At 42.7% G+C, this 18,426-nt stretch overlaps 2 protein-coding genes across 4 annotated transcripts in view; one reads left to right on the forward strand and one right to left on the reverse strand.

Annotated features, from left to right (window-relative positions):
- Positions 1 to 2,114: 2,114 nt before the first annotated feature.
- On the reverse strand, positions 2,115 to 10,942 carry FKBP14 (FKBP prolyl isomerase 14). Its single transcript, XM_005504434.4, has 4 exons — positions 10,595 to 10,942; positions 8,444 to 8,595; positions 5,947 to 6,074; positions 2,115 to 4,082 (listed from the first exon to the last, which is right to left on the reverse strand). Exons 1-4 carry the CDS (start codon positions 10,789 to 10,791, stop codon positions 3,924 to 3,926), a joined length of 636 nt encoding a protein of 211 aa, XP_005504491.3. The 5' UTR covers positions 10,792 to 10,942; the 3' UTR covers positions 2,115 to 3,923.
- Positions 10,943 to 11,374: 432 nt separating this feature from the next.
- Positions 11,375 to 18,426, forward strand: part of PLEKHA8 (pleckstrin homology domain containing A8) — a 31,561-nt gene continuing 24,509 nt past the window's right edge. The window contains exon 1 of one of the 3 annotated variants that reach the window (XM_065051457.1): positions 11,375 to 11,654. In XM_065051457.1, the coding sequence (XP_064907529.1) occupies positions 11,564 to 11,654 (91 nt within the window). In that variant the 5' untranslated portion in view covers positions 11,375 to 11,563. The remainder of the gene's footprint in view (positions 11,655 to 18,426) is intronic. The other 2 variants (XM_065051455.1, XM_065051456.1) reach the window with 2 other exon arrangements.

Below are 18,426 nucleotides of genomic sequence, written 5' to 3' on the forward strand. Positions count from 1 at the left end.
TGCAGCAGTGATTTATAATCAAAGTCAGATGAGGAACCAGCCTCATAATTTGCAGTACCTACATCAGTGGCTGCCAATGTTCTTTTTACCAAGCAAGCAGATGCCAAAGGATCTAGGAAACAAAATCTGTTGCATTTCTCACATCGCTCTGCCTACTTCCAGTCTCTCTCACATTTCCCCCACCTTTGCTCCTTTTCCTGGAATGACTCAAAGCAATGAGCTGTCCCCATCCTGCTGATGCTCACCTCCCATCTGAAACTGAGATTTCTGGGTCAAGGGATAGACCACCTCATGTGTAACAGCAGAAGTGATGTGGTGGAGGGAGCACATATAACAAAGACAATTGTTAATGAAAGGCTGACCTGTGCCACCTATTTTTACACTGAAGTACTCAGGGAACACACTGGATCCTTTTCATTCTAAATGTCATAAAGAAGAAACTATGGTAGCAGTTTCTTCAATATGTACTTAACACTGCAAATTTATGATTCTGTCACATATAGTACTCAGCAAAACACCTCTAGTGGGGATGTTGCTGGCAGCACAAGGACATAAGGAACTGAAAAGCAAAGATTTAAGACCTGATAAAGCGATTTCTTCATTTTCAACCCAGCTTGCCTTGTCAGTTGATCTCAAGAAGAAAGCTTTAAAAAACATTTCAGACTATAAGCATCATTCCTCAAGTTTTGCCAAAAGCTTTCTTGTGTCACTGCATTGCATATCAAGAATTTTCAGATAAAATGAGCTCTGAAGGCTGCTTCAGTACCTACAGAAGGCAACAACTCCCACTGTTATTGCTGCATAGCAGCTCTGAATGACAGGTTGCCATTCTAAAAACCATCAGTACATATAACCACAAAACAGCAAGAAATGTGCGGAGAAGGCTATAAGCTGCAGGCACAATGATCTGGTACGTGCTCATGATGCTGTTTTGAGCCCTCTTCACTTTTTCAAGTACTGCATTTTACAGACAAGAAGCAAGGATTTGTTTCTTCAGGGGAAACACACCTTGCACTTTGCACGTAAGCCAGACAAAATGTTGTTGAGTGCCACTGAAGCTCCAAAATTCCTTCTCCCCTTGGAGAACAGGCAGCTGCCCCTGCTCTCCTGCCGGTAGTAGCTGGCTCTTGCTGGCACTGCAGCAGCACACCCTGGGGATTAATAGGCAGATGCAATTGAGGTTAAGACAGGAGGTGCTATTTCTACCTAAGAAATCCCTTCGTCTTCACAGGACAACTTTAACGATAGCAAACAGTAATGAAGTTGAAGTGGCTTCTAAAATCTGCTGCTGATTCTGCACTTTTGAAACTTTTTTTCATTTCAATTTCAGAAATGTAACACAGCTACCAAGAAAAGCACTAAAAACAAAACCCATCCACTCATCTGACATAAATCTACACAGACCAAATAAAGCATCTTAGTCTTGCAGCTTTAATACTGTGCTGGCATTAAGCAATTAACTATTGCACACGTTCACTGAAAGTTATTTTTATGAAGTACTTTAAAAATCTAAGTGGAAGTTAATGCATATGTACATTTCACAGCATTCACTGACTCCAGACTCCTATTTAATACAAAGGAAACAACAGTTGGCCCTTACTAAAGGCACACACTGGCACCCCATTATTTAAGCTTAACTTCTTATGTATTAGGTCAGTAATCCAGGCCAAGTTTTATTTAATGCTTTTATGTTTTCATTGTCCAGCCATATATTCAGAGAATATGCTGAACACTGCAAATAATAATCTAAAACCCTGACAGTCCCAATGCAAGTCTCAGTTTGGGCAGCACACATGCAGAGTTTTTCCCTTTGGGTGGTTGGGTACCTGCTGGTTCCCACATCCCAGGCAAGATTGTCTTAGGGCCAACTTTATAGCCTATCAGCCCTCATCCGCCTCGGCTGTGCTAATTGCCTAGGCTCTCCATGTAGTCAGTGGAGAAAGGCAGGAAAATATTTGATAAGGGATCTATCCCAATACAACATGAACAATACACATGTGATGAGTTGTCCCTTTGTGCTCTAGTGACTGTAGGGGAAAACAAAACACCCAGCACAGCTTCATTTTCATAAGTGACAAGAAAAAATATCAAGATGAAAAATCACAACCAGTAAGAAGAGCTAAATAGGTAACGATTATTCATTATTTCCTCACAATACAAGAATTAGGACAGGTAACAAGCCTAAAAAAAAAAAAAAGAGAAGTATTTTTCTAGACTATTCTACTGTGAAGCTCACTGCTATAGAACATTATGGAAGCAAAAGTATAAATGGTTCAAGAAAACTAGATGGCATCATATGTGAAAAAGATCTCAAGGTTACTGAAAACAAAAATACGTGGCCACAATTCCATATCACATAGGCCATCAGCCACAAAATGCCAGATGCTGGAAGAAAAAAACAAAGGCAAAACCAAACCAAACAACCCCACCACTGCATATCTTCACTTCTACATTTTTCCCCAGAACAGTCACTATTGACAGCAATCTGCAATGTCCATATGAAGCTGAACTCTGTTTAATGAAGCAGTCTTCTAATACTTACTTGCAACAGTAGGTGGCGGGGAAAAACACATAGCTCATCTACAGCATTGAGAACCTTAAATGTAGAACCTTCCTTGGCAATAATTAAAGATAAGTGCAATGCAGCAATCTCAGTTTCACATGACTGGATTTGCTTTGTGTCCCTACATAGACTTGAGCAACATTTTTCAAATTTGTGTTCAGAGACCCATATCTAAGTGGTACCAGAATACAGGCTGATTCCTTCCCTGAGGTACCTTGCCCTTGCACTTAAGAAACCATGGACAACTGCAAAATCTTTCTTCTTCTCCAGAAACCAATCAAACACAAAATAGTCAGAATCTTGATGGTCTCCACCTCTGTAAAGACACAGCATGTGTCTCATGCCTCTGTTTTTTCTAAAAAGTTATTTAAAATTCACATCACTTGTGTGCTACTGCAAAGGGGCAGTGATAAAACAAGTTGTACAACTCAGTCAGCTGCAAAGCAGGCAAGCTAATGCAAATTGTTCCTCAGGCCACACTGAGGCTCCTGGCAGTGTGCTCTTCCACTTCTGCAAAAAAAGAAAAACATCAGACTTGGAACATTTTGCTCAAGATCTCCCTCAAAACTTGAGAAGATGAAGGTATGGTATTTCTTCACGAATGCTAGCTCTGTGTTTCAAAACAAATAAGGGTGTATGTGTAAAGGACACCACCTCTGCACTGCAGCATAACTTGCTCTTTTCTAAATTACAGACATTTTCCAGAGTGTTGTTGACATTAGAAGTCTGACATTTACCTCCTATTTGTTCACATAATTTAAAGAAAAAAGCAGACAATTATTGGCATGGTTGGTAGCACTCTCCCTTTAGAGAAGCAAAATTCTTCTCATTCAGCTTTGTATCAGTTTCTCAGCTGTAGAAAGAGATGCTGATGCCTTCTAGTACATCTTTAAAAAAAAATCTGCAGAAAAAAAAGCAAGGTCAGCACACTGCTTTTCAAGCAGTGACACACAAGAAGGAAGGTCAAGTAATTAAGCCACAGACTAGAAGTTATACATAAAGGAGTCATTGAAAGTGATCTTAACGCACAAACAAATCACAGAAAGGCACTGAACTGGATTTTGATTTTTACAATGTTTGGTAACTGTAAAGTTTGTTTCATTTCTGAAAAATAAATTAATACAAAATTTCAAAACCACGGATGTACAAGTCTTTGCTGCATAAAAGGAAGTACATTTTCATACTTTAAAATAGTTTAAAACATTTGTACATAATGAACAGAAATTCTCTTTTATATAAACAGTGTTTCTTTGCCAACAGCAGCTGTCAACTCCAAAACACAGAATTAAGATGACAAGAGAACCAGACAGTCTAAGTCAATGCCATTTGTGTAAAAAAAAAAAAATTATGCCACGCTTTTCTACAGCTCATCGTGCTTGTACGTAAATTCCCTCGCAGATATAAACCCATCACTGTCTTCATCTTCTTTATCAAATATGTCTTCAACCAAAGCATCGTGCTGGGTGTCATTTACCACTGCTCCATGTTTTTCAAATTCTTTCTTCAAGTAAATTTTCACCTAGTAGAAAAAAAAAAGGTGAGAGTTAATATTTTTAGGCTTACGAAAGAATTGATTACTGTAGCATAAGAGAGGGCCACTGCATTCAGGATGGTAGTATTAGACAACAGACATCTTCCTTCATATGCTACTGCCAGAATAATACTTGTCTGACTGATTCTGCAGACCCATTCAGTGGTGAAAGACACTTTAGTACGTGATAGTAAAACTAGCAATTCAGTTGCCATACCTTTATTGTATCTCACTGAAAAATAAGCCAATAAAACCTGTCATCTGATGTTTATACGGTAAAGTATAAATAGCTAGGCAGAAGTTATTAGCTACTAATTGGTCAGAGAGCCAAACAGCTTTTTCACATCCTAGCACTTTGACAATCCAGTAGATGAAAAGAGCCACCTCAAAAACATACAGACATGTGCCCACAATCTCAGTGTTTGCTACTCTTGTAGGAGCTACATTAATAAAGATTTATTTATTGACATGTCAAGATTTTGAAGGACAAAGATTCAAGGTAGCTTTTAAACAGAGCAGTGGAACAGTTATTTACACAAAGCTAGTTACTAATGGTGAGCAGTGTTTTGAACAATTTCAGATTATTTTTCCTGAGTTTAAGGTTTAACTATTGAAATCCAAAGTGTTCTAAATTGCAGAACCTTCTGCAAGAACATCAATACCAACATACCCACCTGTTAAACAGATACCACTTGTATAACAAGATCTGTAACCGATTGTTAACTGCAAGAAATGGGCCATGTTTCAGGTGTGTTTTATTCATTTAATATTCTGGTACTTGTTAGGGTCATTGCTTACATTTCTAATACACAGACATTGGACACACTGTCACTGTCTGTCTGATGTACAGTATAATAGATTAGTCTTTTGGGTCTAACAAACTGTACCAGCCCCAAATCAAACAGAACTCCATGGTTTATCTTAACTTCTCATTGATGACTTTTTGCACATTGGAAAAGCAGAAGACTGAAAATAAGAGGTAAACAGAAGGCAAATAATGCTGAATACATGTCCTTCAGACAGTGAATGCTGTGAAACAGGACTGCCCTACAGCAGAATTTCCAATTCCAATTTATTAGTTAATCACCAGCTAAATCAAAGCCCTGAAGCCTGGTTCTATTTCTAAGATGTTTTACTTCAAGTCTCCCATAAGCATGGGGCACACATGGGTCACATGCCTATGCCTCAGCTTTTCAAAGCTGCTTTTGAGCCTGCAGTCCAGCAGTTCCGCTGGGATCCAAGGCTCAGCATGGTGCATAGATGTGCATCCTTGGCATAGTTTTACTGAAAAAAAACAAAAAGAAAAAAAAAATAATCTATTTTTAAGTTGTAAGAAAGCATGCAAGCCAAAGCCACACAAGAGCAGCAAAGCACAGACAGGAGCTTAATTGCTGAGCCAGGAACAGTAGTTTAAGAGCATTCAGCAGGAAAGATAACAACACAAAAAGGCATTAAACTCCAAAGGCAAAAAAAAAAAGCAGAGAATTGGAAGGCAGCAACATTAAAAGTCATCTCCAGGGAAGAAGAGAGACTTGCCTTTCCCCACTAATGATCACCTGGCTAGTAGTGACTTTTTGGGTGTCTTACCATTACCGATGAGCATATCAGTTCAGTAGTTACGCTAAGGAATCCTTAATCCTAGCTACCTGTACTGTGCATTGCCCAATAAATAATTGGTTTTAAACACTCTTAAATAGTGTATATTCTGCTTGGAAAGTTGCTCTGTGCACAGTAGTAGGTAATATCTAACTTGTGTGCAGATACTTCCCTAACAGGGTCAAGTTAAGCTTATCTTTCCCTTTCTGCTACCCCATCCTGTTAGGTTTGCTCACAAGAAGGGCAACCCACTCACCTCTTGCTTGGACAGTTTCCAGTCATCATTAAGATCCATCTCTTGGAATGACTCATGAGACCTTGGTCCATTCCTAATTTCTAGAAGGTCAATATTGAAAATCAGTGTGCTCTCAGGTGGAATTTTTCCTGCCCAAAATGGTAAACATGGAGAAAAGTTAACTATTCAGTGCCATACAAAAGCCATATGCATCATAGCAATCTTTCAGTAATCCTGCAATTTGAAGTAACAAGGATAAGTATCTGTAACAGTGATAAATGTAACTATTTCAGACTGTAGCCTGCACCCTGAGCAGCCCTTACAGCACATATGCAACTTTAAATGCAACTAGTTTTGTTGGAAGACTAGTGTGTGTTGATGTGAGTTCATGTTCAGCAATAATCACAGGTTTATCAGATAATAGTGTTGAATCTTTTTTTGATGGCCAGAGATGAAGTGAAAAACAGTGAAGGAGACTGTACAGCCAGCCAGGTGGCCACTGCTGCAACATACAGCCAAGACTGACTGCCATCAGTATCCCATAGCCATCTCTGGACTGCAACACAAAGCTCTGAGCTATTTCCAAACACACAGCAGAAAATAAGTATATTAACCTGCTGAAAAGACATGTTTTGGCATCACGTCATTTTTTATGCAGGTGAACAGACTGATAATTTCCTAACAGTATCAAAGACCACTCCCCCATGCCACCACTCTTCAAGGATTTCAATTTATCAGGCATTGGCTTTTATAGTGATGTGCTATGCCTTCATGCTGATGGCTAAAGCTACTGACAAAGAACTTTTAGCACATCACTCTGCTCCTTATATATAGAAAGGCTGAATAGGACCAAATACCTACCTACTTCTACTGTTTTGGAGCTATGGTGTTAAATACACCCTGAGCTGCAAACAGGCTTGTAGATTTCTGGGATGAATAAATGTGTAGAAACTTCTGGAAACATAGTGCACAGTGGCCTGCTTAGAGTTTGGAACACAGGTAATTTTTTCTAAGTGTTACACAAAAAGGCACTTGACTCATCATTCAAGTTGGACAGCAAGTAAGGTGAGACATTAGTGAAATGAAAGCACGAAGAAAATTGAGTAATTCTGTCTTGAAGGGCATCATTTGATAACAGCAACATAATTATGTCCACATACTTCAAAGTTTTCGTAAAGCTAGTGATTTCTTACAGCAGTTAGCAGTGTTTACTTGTTCAACCTCCTTGCACTAAGCACAGAAGTGAGGTTTGCAAGTCTTTGAACAACAACTACAGTGTTTTACATATTAAGGCAATTAGGCCTGTGATGACTATTTGAGCACTGCAGCATTTAATAGCTTTTTGTGGAAAAATTTACAGTTGTGTCCTGGATACAGTCAACTAACTGACCACCATGAGTTTCCTGTTCTCTGCGAGAAGCATTACTTCTAATATTCTCTTGAAGCCCAAACCAAGGCTTTGAGAAAAACAAGTTTTAAAAGAATACTTTCAAGAAAGGAGAGTATGGAGAATGCTCCATGTTAGCCTGTGTTCAGCCCTACTTGCCAGAAGATACAGACATGTAAACACTCCTCACTCCTAAAACAGTCTCAGATTAATGGGAGAGGACAATAGCAGGAAGGATTATTACGTTCCAAGGCATTTCTTTCAACTTTGAAACCTTGCATTACCTTAGGTAATTAGTGATAACTGTTGTCATGACAAGATATTCCCAATAATTGCTCAAAAAAAATAACTAAAACAAACCCCATAAAGCAGAAAAAGTAACCTTCCTGCATCATACAGGCTGTCACTCATTTAACTGCAAATTCCAAATCTGGCCCTCCCATAAAAATAGGAATCTGAAAACATTTGAAAGGAAAACCCCCAAACACCATCAGTAGTAGACAGGTTGAGAAAGCACTACAAATAATGCTTTTATTTGTCTGTACACTATTCAATATATTTTCAGCAGATGCCAACATGACTGCCCAGGTACCTGCATATTTTACTGTGGATAACAGGGACCACTGCACAAATTCAAAATGGCTAAAAGAGCAAAAGAATTAGTTGTCATGGAGAATTAAATGGTGACTGATCACTGTATCAGCCAAGAACTGGTTGGGCAGCAGCACAGGGAGTTTCTTAGGGTTCCAAAAGAAACCTGCAAGCAAGAATGGGGCTTGCACATGCACATTCATGAAGTGCCACAAACACAGATGGAACAGCCAAAAAGGCAACTGTTACCTAGGCAACCACTTCCAGCTTGACTATAAAAAGCAGGAGAAGAAAAAAAAAAAAAAACAACATCAGGGCACTGTTGAGTAAAGCACTAACAGAGAAACCACTTAAAATATACAGCATGGCAGCTACCATCAGTTTTTTTGCTGTATTCACTTAATGGTTATTTCTGCAGAAAAAATTCTGAGAAAGAGCACCTGACTACAAGTTAGCTTACTAACTTCTTAAGCCAGGAATAGCAGTAAAATACAGAGATTAAAAAGAATTACAGTAAGGGAAGGACTTCAGGAGTTTTACCTTTTCCTTCTTTTCCATATGCAAGGGCTGGTGGAATAGTTAGCTTCCGCTTCTCTCCCACACACATGTCCTTCAAACCTCTGTCCCAGCCTTTGATAGCTTCTCTTATGCCAAGTGTAAACCACATAGGTTGACCATTGTTATGCTTGTGACTGGAAAATAATGGAATAAAACACTTGGGCTTTAGACAGCAAGCTCTATAAAAGGCACATGGAACAGATGGAATATGCTCATAGCATAGATACACAATTAAAAACACCACTGTTTGACACCTTGGCATTTCTTAAATGAAAGACATAGACTTTTAAAATATTTAAAACTTAAGCCTTGCATGACCAGGTCCCTTAAGAAGCGGGGAAAAAATAAGAAAACATCTACATGGAGTGTTTATGACAACACTGAGCAACCTGGATGCCCACTTGCACTTGCCTCATCACTTGTTTCCACTTTGAAACTGATCAAATGAGAAAGGCATTACTACTTAAAAACCTACATTCAAGGCCATGCATATTCTTTGGTAAGTTGCAAATCAAAAACCAGTTTGGTCGTGATTACAATATACTTTGTAACATGCTTAGAAGAATCAGTCACATGTCTTCCATAGAAAGCCATTAGGAAAAAACCAAACATTAAAACCCACCACCAACAAAAAGAAATAAACAAACAAACAAAAAACCCCTACATAACAGATAGTCTAGAAAAACAGAAACGAATGCATGCAAAACTTTCAAGTTTAGAGCAGACTGACAAGCCCCTTTTCCAACTTAACTAGGTGGTACAACCAGGACAGGACCACTAGTCATGCAGGAAAGGTGCTTATAAAGAAAACAGCACTTACAGAAGTTAGTCAGCAGCAAAAACTTAAGAGTGTCACTAGAACTCCTTTTAGAGAGGCAGGTTAACTACAAGAGAAAATTAGTAAGATTTTAGTTTAAACCGTCAGCAAGGGCATAAACATGCAAAACATTGTCTTTCTTAAAATAGGTTTCACAAAAGTAGACTTCAAACGTAGCCTACAGATACTCGAGCATTTTGCTGTCTCCCACTATTAACACTTCGTTGGTCTTTTACAGGAAAGGCAACATTAGCAAGTCGTTGCAGGCTTTTAGCAGACTCCCTCGGATTTCTGGCTCTTCCTCCCTACTTGCATTACTGTGGCTCTGGTATGTTGATTTGTCTGGACGGGGGCAGGTGAAGAATATGCCGTTTCAGCAATGAAAAGCTGTTATTGTGCTGCCAGTAGTGGAAGGATATATATAACTTTTTTTTTTTTTCTCTTAAATCAGAGGCAGACTTCTCCCCTAGAAGTTTGATTTATAAACCTGACAGAAATTCGTGCACAGCAGAAGACTTAAACTGCTGAGATCACACACTAAAACCTGTGTCTACATTGCAGAAGAGGAGGCGTAACATGCTCGCCTTTTAACAAATGCCACATGGCTCCACTTCATACAAACCATAAAGCAAAAGCTATATAAAATTTATTTTATAGCCTCGATCTGGCAAAAGGAAAGGAGATAGACTTTACTGTTCGTGTTAATCTTAAGCAGCACTGTGAGTCAGTGCTTCCTAAACTAAGTATAAAGGCAAACCAAACTTTCTGAAAATTGGTGGCTGTGGATAGGGTCTTACTGTCAAGTTTGTGCACCTTTACTTAAGCTATTTTAATTCAATGACAAATAGCATCTAGGGCATGCAATGAACATGCATGCATTGCTTTTGTTTCCTTGCACACAGGTAAATGAAAGTTTTGGGAGGGATGGGTAACCTGCCCTCAACAAAACACTCTTCACAGAGCTATTTTGCAGATGGATTGCAGGCCACTGTGAGGAGTCCAGATTCAGGAAAGCACTGACAGAAGGAGGCACCTACTTTAAAATACACATAGAATCATAGAATAGTTTGGGTTGGAAGGGGCCTTCAAAGCTCATCTAGTCCAACCCCCCTGCAATGCGCAGGGACATCTTCAACTAGATCAGGTTGCTCAGAGCAACCTGGCCTTAAATGTCTCCAGGGAGAGGGCATCTACCACCTCTCTGGGCAGCCTGTACACATAAAAATGTACATAGAGAAATATATATATATTTTTCCCCGCTCAAGCTCACTCACCCAGCCGCTCGAAGGAAGAGCCGCCCGGGACGAGCTACTTACGTGGAGTGAAACATGGAGCCATCCCTCTCCAAATAGCCCTCGTAATGCACCAGCATCATGTCCCCCCACTTGGTCTTTCTGTGGCAGATGAACGGCTTCTGCAGCACCTCCACCTTCACGTCAGCCGCGGGGATCAGCGCCGCGGCCGCGCAGCCCAGCGCAGCGCCCAGCAGGGCGACCCGCAGCGCCGCCGCCATCACCGCCCCACAGCCAGGGGCTCCCGTCTCACCGCCGCCGGGCCGCCATTCCGCGCCTCCCGCCTACGAGCCCACGGCAGCGGCCAGGGCTGGGCCCGCTGTGCGGCCGCTCTCGCCCGCCCAGCAGACGTGGCAGCGGCCCTCACAGCTGGCAGCCCCCAGCTCCCGACGGCCCATGACGGAGGATGCGCCTTCTGATTGGCTCGCCTCAGAGGGAGCCCAGAAGAAGCAGTCGCCCATTGGGACATGCCCCTGTCCGTCCTTCAGCTTGTCCAATCGACAGCAAAGCTCCGTGGGAGGGTGCTGAGTGAAGGGGATGGGCGGGCCTCGGGCGCTCTAGGAAGCGAACGCTAGCGAGCGGGGGAGCTCCGCGGAGCGCTCGCACAATAGAGCCGGCTCCTGCCGGCCGCCGATTGGGCGGTGCTGTCACCAAAGACGCATTTTGATTGGCTGAGGAAAGCGACCGGGTTGGGCTCGCTGTCCCTTCACCCCTCCTTTCCCCTGTCGATCACGCGGTTTGCGATTCCTAGAACTGTTTACGCTTCCGTAGCACTGCGGCGCCGTTTTTTGGGTGCGCCTCAGCGGCGCGTCCTACGCTAGGAGCGTGGCGGCGGTGGGCAGGCGCGGCGGCGGGGGCCGGGCGGGGCGGGCGGTGCCCCGCGATGGCCCTGGGTGCCGGCGGCGCGGCGGGGCGCAAGGGGTGGCGGCGGCGGCGGGCGGCGTGACTCCGCCGGGGGGCGGCCACGCTGCATGGGGGCGGGGGTCGGCTGCCATGGAGGGGGTGCTGTACAAGTGGACTAACTACCTGAGTGGTGAGTTGCTGCCCGTCCTCAGCCTCTGCGCGGGGCGGCTTCCCTACCGGGGTGGGTGCCATCATCATCTTATATGTATATTTATACAACTGTGTATATATATATATATATATATATATATGTATTTGCCGAGTCTGGACCTTCGCGACCCCCTGGCCCCGCCGTGCAGGGGACCAGCCCCAGCCCACCCTCGATTTTCAGCTGCGCTGCCACCTTGTCACCGTGCAGCGCTGGAGGAGGCGTTTAACCCGCTCGGGGGTGTCAGCGCTCGCCCGGGGCGGCCCTTGCCCTCTCTGGGGTGGCGGGTTGGGGTTTGGGCTTGTTTTGGGTGCATTAGGTCATACTTGCCAGCGAACTTCCCCGTTCTGTACACCCACGTGAAACTTTTATTGCTTTTATTGAGTCGCTTGGAGGAGCTGGGGGAATCCCAAAGCTGGGAAGAAAAGGTGTCGGCATTAAGTCACACTTGAGGGATTTGGATGAAAATGCATGAAAAAAAAGGGGGGAGGGGGCGGCTGTCCTGCTAGCACTAGGCCCAGATTTGAGTTTTGTGGGGTGTTCCCATGCCATAGGACGCTTGACTTCTATAGCAGATTGAAAGCAGCAGTGGGTTTCCTCAGCAGAGGCTGAAGGTGGTGGGGTCAGAAGCGCTGCAGAAGTGGGGAGGGACCCGTGCCACCCGTGTTTCTGCAGGGTGTCCACTGCCAGACCCATTGGATTTGGGGGTGGCTTGTCATTTGGCGTGCATGGATGTGGTCTTGCCTGGCACAAACCTTGTCGTGTTTTTTTGAAACAGTTTGGAAACTGGATGATTGGAGAAAAATAACCACGACCTTGACATTGCCAGGTGCAAGTTTTGCTGGGGAGTGCAGGCAGGAGGGCTGCCGTCCTGCTTGAATGTTTTTTTGGAGAGGCTGGAGCAGCTGCACCTCTCTGGTTAGTTGAGAATGAGTAGGAAATCAGAATTAAACAAAGAAAAAGCTGAAGCAGGGGATGAATTTGTGTGGCAAGGGGCTAGGGGAAGAGTGGTGCATGAGGCTGGATTTATTGGTGTGCTAGAAGATTGCTGCGGCTTTTCCCCTTTAGGCAATAGGTGTTCTGAGAGGGCAATCAAAATCTGTCAGGTCTCAGTGAACAGAGATGGATCTATATTTTTTTTTAATGATTTGTCAATGCTCTTGAATTATGGAATGTGTGGCAGTAGGAGCAGCCATGCTTGGCTTTTCCATTTGGATTGTAGAACTCAGGCAGTGTTATTAGTCCTTTCCCCATAATAAAAACGTCCACGGTTCATTTGATCTAAAGTTTTATGTGTTTGGGTTTTTTTGCATTGCCTAGATGCTGGGATACATTTGGAACCCTTGTGCTCGAGCTTCAGGGAGTGAATGTCTGTGGGAACCACTGCGTGTGTAGATGACTGACTGGGGTTTGGCACTGTAGCGTTTGTGCCTGAGTGTGGATGTGGTCGGATCAGCTGTACTTGTCTTCTGCTTTGATGGTAACATGAAAACTAAGAACCAGAAATATTCCAGGTCTGTCTTTTTTTAAAATTTGTTTTGTTAGCCACATTGTTGCGCACTTTCAACCAAATGACCCTTCATGAAGAAAGATAACAGTTTGCAAACTAAAATTTAAGTGAATACAGACTGAAAGAATTGCTTTTCCTTGTATGCACAATATTTTCCCCAGCTGAAAACTAGATGTATTTTTGTTCTCAATACAGAAAAAATCAGTGATGGAGGATTGAAGCATCTTTCTGATTTCTTTGCTGAAACTTGACTCTGTTAGTGTGGTGGTCAAGGTCACTCCATGCCTTCTCTTAGGTTGCAGAAGGCCTGTCTGGTGTGTGTTTGAGAATGGTAAACTTGCTGTTCTGCAAGCTAACTAGGCTTACATGTGCTTTCTTTTGGCATAAAATGAAGACTTCCTGCCCTGAAGCCATTAAGTTATAAATTTATGCGATGATGCAAAAAAAAAAAAATCGTGCTGGAATGTGGCATTTATCATAGCAGCAGTACAGAACTGGGGAATGAGGGACAGGAAAGACGCCTTTTGGGGATAAAGGGCAGCAAGAGGGTTCAACAGGTCATCCAGAACAGTACTCTTGTCACTTTCTGCTTTTCCTCTTGCTCAAATTTAACTGCATTGGTGCTACATGGTGTAAATGATGTACACAAAACACTGGGAAAATGTGTCTCATATTTTGTGTGTCTGTGTTAGTAGCAGAGTGCTGATATAAACAGACACTGCAGGCATCTTACACACTTTTCGCCTCCTAATGAGGATCACACATTTGTTTTACACAGAGAAGAGATAAGACATGCACCAAAGAATAAGCTTAAAGCTGTAGGAAAGGGGAACTGCTTTCCCTTCTTACTGTGGGAGAGAAGCTGGAGTTTGTTGGTAATTGAGTCTTTTCTGGGGATTTTGGTTGTATAACATCTTCTGTCATTGCCATCATGAGAGGTCAAGTCCACATCAACCTATTTCCTCTCGGCTCTTGGGCAGTGAGCTAGATCTCTATTGCAAATTGCATAGTTATTGGCAGCAAGAACATTTCAGAAGTAGGAAACAAGCTTGGCTTTCTGTGGGCAAAGGGCAAAGAAAGCACAACATGATTGCCAGCAGCTGAAAGACAGATTAGCTTGCCTTACTGCTCAAACAAGTTATCTTGTTTTATGATAAATGCACTTGTTTGCTTTATATAGATTAGGATAAACTGAATTAGTGTTACTTGGTTTCTGCTCAGAGATAGGGTTTTTGCTCTGGTCTTGATCCTGCACTCATGTAGTTTCTGTATGCAGCAGTTCCAGTGCTGCCTCTGAAATCTCTGAGCTTAGATAACTGAGATTTTAGAGTTTTTCTCTCCCCTAATGCAAAGAATAGCAGATAGTGCCTTCTCAATGTGATATTTTTGTTAAAGTGAAGTGTGCCAACTTTGGATCAGATATGCATACACATGGGTCTAGCCTATGAAAATCCACTTGGGATCTTGTGTTTACAATAAGTGTGTCCTGAGATTGCTCTCGCCTGTGCTTCCCTCACTAAATTGGTTAAAACCTTAAGGGCGCAGGGAACTTTGGAAGCAGAGTTATTGCTCATGTATAAAGTGCGACGGCACTTTTTTACTTGAGCAAATATATGATGCCTCTGCAAACTTCAAATTATTAAACATCAAAACCCAGAGCTGGGTGACTTAAATCACACAGGCGTGTAAATTGGCTTCAGCTGAGTCTACAGTCAAAGTGTGTGACTTGATCTTAAAAAATTCCTAGATTTCATCCTTTGCAAAAACTCTAATGTTAGCATTGCTTGGTAAAGATTGTGGAGGTTAGGGATGGGGTTACAGCATGGATAAAGGGAGTATAACGTTTATTTCAGTACCATTTGTTGTAGCAAGCAGGTGAGGTGATAAAAGCGTCACCCTATACCTTCGCTATTGCTCCTTGGTGTGTTGTGCTGCCGCTGCCTGTGGTCCTGGCTGAGCATAAAGCGTCTGGTGTAGGCAGCATCAGCTGGATCCTGGCTGCAGGGTTGCAGCAAGGCTGAGCTCAACACGGGGGACGCTGCTTGCAAGGTGGAGAAAGGAGAAAGCAGAAGCAGACTTCACCTGAAGGCTGCTCTTTGGGAACTGTCTCCTGCAGGTCTCTCTCACCGAACTTCCGCTGCAGTTCGCACTCTTTGTTAAACATAGCTTGTGCTTAATAAAATACATTTCTTTAGTCTTTGGAGATTGCCTTGTAAAAATCGTCTGCAATTTTGATTTCTCAACAGGTTTGTAGAATGAGTAAGCTATTGCTTGCCCACAGGGAAACAGAGTGTGAAACTGGGGAATGCTTTCCTTCGTTGGTGTGTGTGTGAGAACTTGGCATTTTGTTTGTTTTTTCTGCTGAAATTCAATTTAGTTCAGATCTTCAGCATAGGCACGGCTTACCTGGAATCACTGGCCACTGGCAAGATTGCCTCTTAACTCTGAAAGAGGTGATGTTTATCAGCTCCTGGTTTGGGGATTAAAGGCATCTTTGTCATTAGAAAGAAAAACACCAACAGCCTCCACTGACTTGCCTGGTATTCATTATATGCTCCATAAAATGGCTTTGATCACTTTTCTTCACAAAGATAAGCTTTTCCTGATATTTAAATATTCACTTCCTTAATTGTGCTGAGTAACTCTAACCCTAACTAATGCATCATCCTCAAGGCATGACACCCTTGCATTCATGCCATCGCTAGTGACGCTGCATCATACCACATACTGTAGTTAGTCCTTCACATCTTCCTGTGTCTAGTCATGCACTCTTATTTTATTGTGCTCTGAATTCTTTTCAGTTTATCCTGAGACACCAAGAGCCAAGACCAAGCAGTAAATTTTAGCTTTCACATAAAACTTTAAATTACTCTTGACTCTAATGATTCAAAATTTCTTAAAAAGCTTGCGGGGGAGCTCAAGAAAATGTGAAAGAAATAGTTTTTATAGCTCGAATCCAGATGCACATGATACTGCTTACAGTCTTTGTTTTGTGAGTTTAATTAAATAAATCTGACCTATTGGGATGTCAGACACATACACTTCCATTTGATAGCAAGCTCTGGAAATAAGGTACTCTCTTCCCAGAGATGCAGGAAGTAATCAAAAACTTAACAGATAAACATTTGGTTCTAAAAAGCTTTTGTTTATATTTTTTCCCTTCTTTTTAGCCTCTGCGTGTAGTCCAAGTTCTGATTGTATAAGATGAGAAGTCTGGTTTTTGTGGAGGTGGACCTAGGCAGCTGAGGTTTCTGTTGTCTTTAGAGCAGTTGACTTTCTGTTGACTTTAGAGTCAGTATTACTGACTGTAGCTGCTCTCAGAGACCAGGTGTTGGTTTAGATGGGTGGCTGAGTCTCACCCAGTTCTGGCTACACTTTTCACCCAGGATGCTTCAGGGACTAGTTAGTTCATTCTCTTTGGATTTTGCATAATTATGTTTGTGCGGTTTGACCTTCTTTCTCAAGTCTCTCCTCCCTTCCCCCCTGTTTTTCTTCACGCTTGCTTTTGTCATACCTTTTTGGAGTTGAGTAATGTGCTTGCAGCAGAAAAGTTTGATGAGGCTGCAGGAATGCAAATCCGTGTCCCCTCTCTCCTCCGTTATAGGTGTTAGATCGATGCTGCAGAGCCGACACGGTGCACTGTTCCCTGCCAGGTATGCTGCAGTACCGGTGCCTCTGCATTCAGTCACACGCTGAAATAAATAAGTGATCACAGGGAATGGCTGGGTAAGGACAGAAACAAAAGGTGTGGCATTCGATGGTGAAGTGATACCACCAGGTGGTATCTGTATGTGTTTACATAAATTCATTGACTCAGTCTGGCCTGATAACCACCCCAGGGGTCAGAGAGAGGAGCAAATAGTTTGCTGGGGCTGGGAAGTATAAACAGAGGAGGGAAAGTCCTGGGAGCTTTGAATGACTTGAGTTAGTGTGTCTGGGCAGTGGACCGGATTATTGAACTTTTGCCTCCATCACTCGCCATGATCCTTTCTCTGCTCTTCATCCTTTCACTGTGTCCCCTTCAAAAATGCCTGACTGCTGGTACATTGCTCTGTCCATGCCTTGGGTGGTCACTGTCATAAAACTGTTTGCAAACAAACACAGTTGTCCTATGTCCTTTTTCAATGCTTCTAGAACTGCCCTAACTGTTGTGATTGAAATGAGGGTGGATTTTACAGGACCTCTGCAAGAAAAACCATCTGGGAGAGGGTCACTGTGTTAAAGCTAGTTCCACCTGTTGATTGTTTCACTGAAACCTCTAGTGTACCTCAACCAAGTGCTTTAAAAAGTGATGCCATTGTTGAAGTGCTAAATCTGTTAATTTTGTTACCTTTAGGGGCTGTTGGTATTGATTCCTGCTGTTAATGTGCACATAATCAGAGTAAAATTGCAATGTGGGAATTTCTACAAGCTGCTCTGTAGGTGAGATAATGACAGCTCAGAGAGGCTTGAATTGTCACACACTCTGTCTGTCTGCTGCCCCTCATGGATATGGACTGTGGATTTTTATCTTGACAAATTGTTTCACTACACAATTAAGGCTGCAAAATGTGTTCCAGTACCTGGGATTGCCCTTCCCAAAATGCTGGATAGCCTTAGGAAGATGAATGGAAAAAGCAGGGAGCAGTTTTGGGTGCAAATTGCTTATGTCAATTTAACCCTTTGACTGTATCACTTCTGTTCATTGTATGAGTAAAAAGGGGGAAAGTGTCAAGTTTGGTCTGTGTAAGATACTCTTTTGCTAAATGGTTTTCCTGGCTAAAAACTGAAAGCATTGTCACGGATGAGTGAAACATGACACACGTGGCCCCAGCCAGTTGTTAAGAACTAGATTGTGAGATTTGTTGTGGGTGCCCAATAGTTGAGATTGCGGACTCTCTGGGATCTTGAAAACGAGTGTTTCATCCATTTGTGACACAGAGATTTCTATAGCCTTAATTCCCCAGGGAAATCCTCTTCCTTCGGACGTTAGTGCTTTAAGACCAGCACTGGTCCTTCTGGGCCAGTATGAAACGTCAGTGTTGTGTAGGTGAGGAGAGGCAGGCAGCTCAGCGCAGAAGTCAGGTCCTTCTCAGCACGATCCAGGGCAGCTCAGCAGTCTTCTTTCCAAGCTGGAAATAAGGTCTCTTGACTTGGTCCTGTGTTTTGGCTTTTAGATGCACCCTTGAACTGCAAAATATGACTTTCCTTGTAACTGGAAGGCTGGCGTTTTGTGGTCACAGTTGCATGAGGGAAGGGTAGTACGTTCTGGCCAGCAGCTGCTACCTGAACAACCAGGAGCAGGCTGGGCTTTAG

This window comes from Columba livia, chromosome 2 (genome assembly GCF_036013475.1).
Source record: "Columba livia isolate bColLiv1 breed racing homer chromosome 2, bColLiv1.pat.W.v2, whole genome shotgun sequence".
NCBI lineage: Eukaryota > Metazoa > Chordata > Aves > Columbiformes > Columbidae > Columba > Columba livia.

What these genes read in the sequence shown, in the direction of transcription:
- FKBP14 (XM_005504434.4), bottom strand. Translation starts at nt 10,791, where the DNA reads ATGGCGGCGGCGCTGCGGGTCGCCCTGCTGGGCGCTGCGCTGGGCTGC. An exon ending in GGCTCCATGTTTCACTCCAC is followed by an intron (nt 8,596 to 10,594) that starts GTAAGTAGCTCG and finishes ATTATTTTCCAG; the next exon opens with TCACAAGCATAACAATGGTC. An exon ending in ATATGGAAAAGAAGGAAAAG is followed by an intron (nt 6,075 to 8,443) that starts GTAAAACTCCTG and finishes CATTTTGGGCAG; the next exon opens with GAAAAATTCCACCTGAGAGC.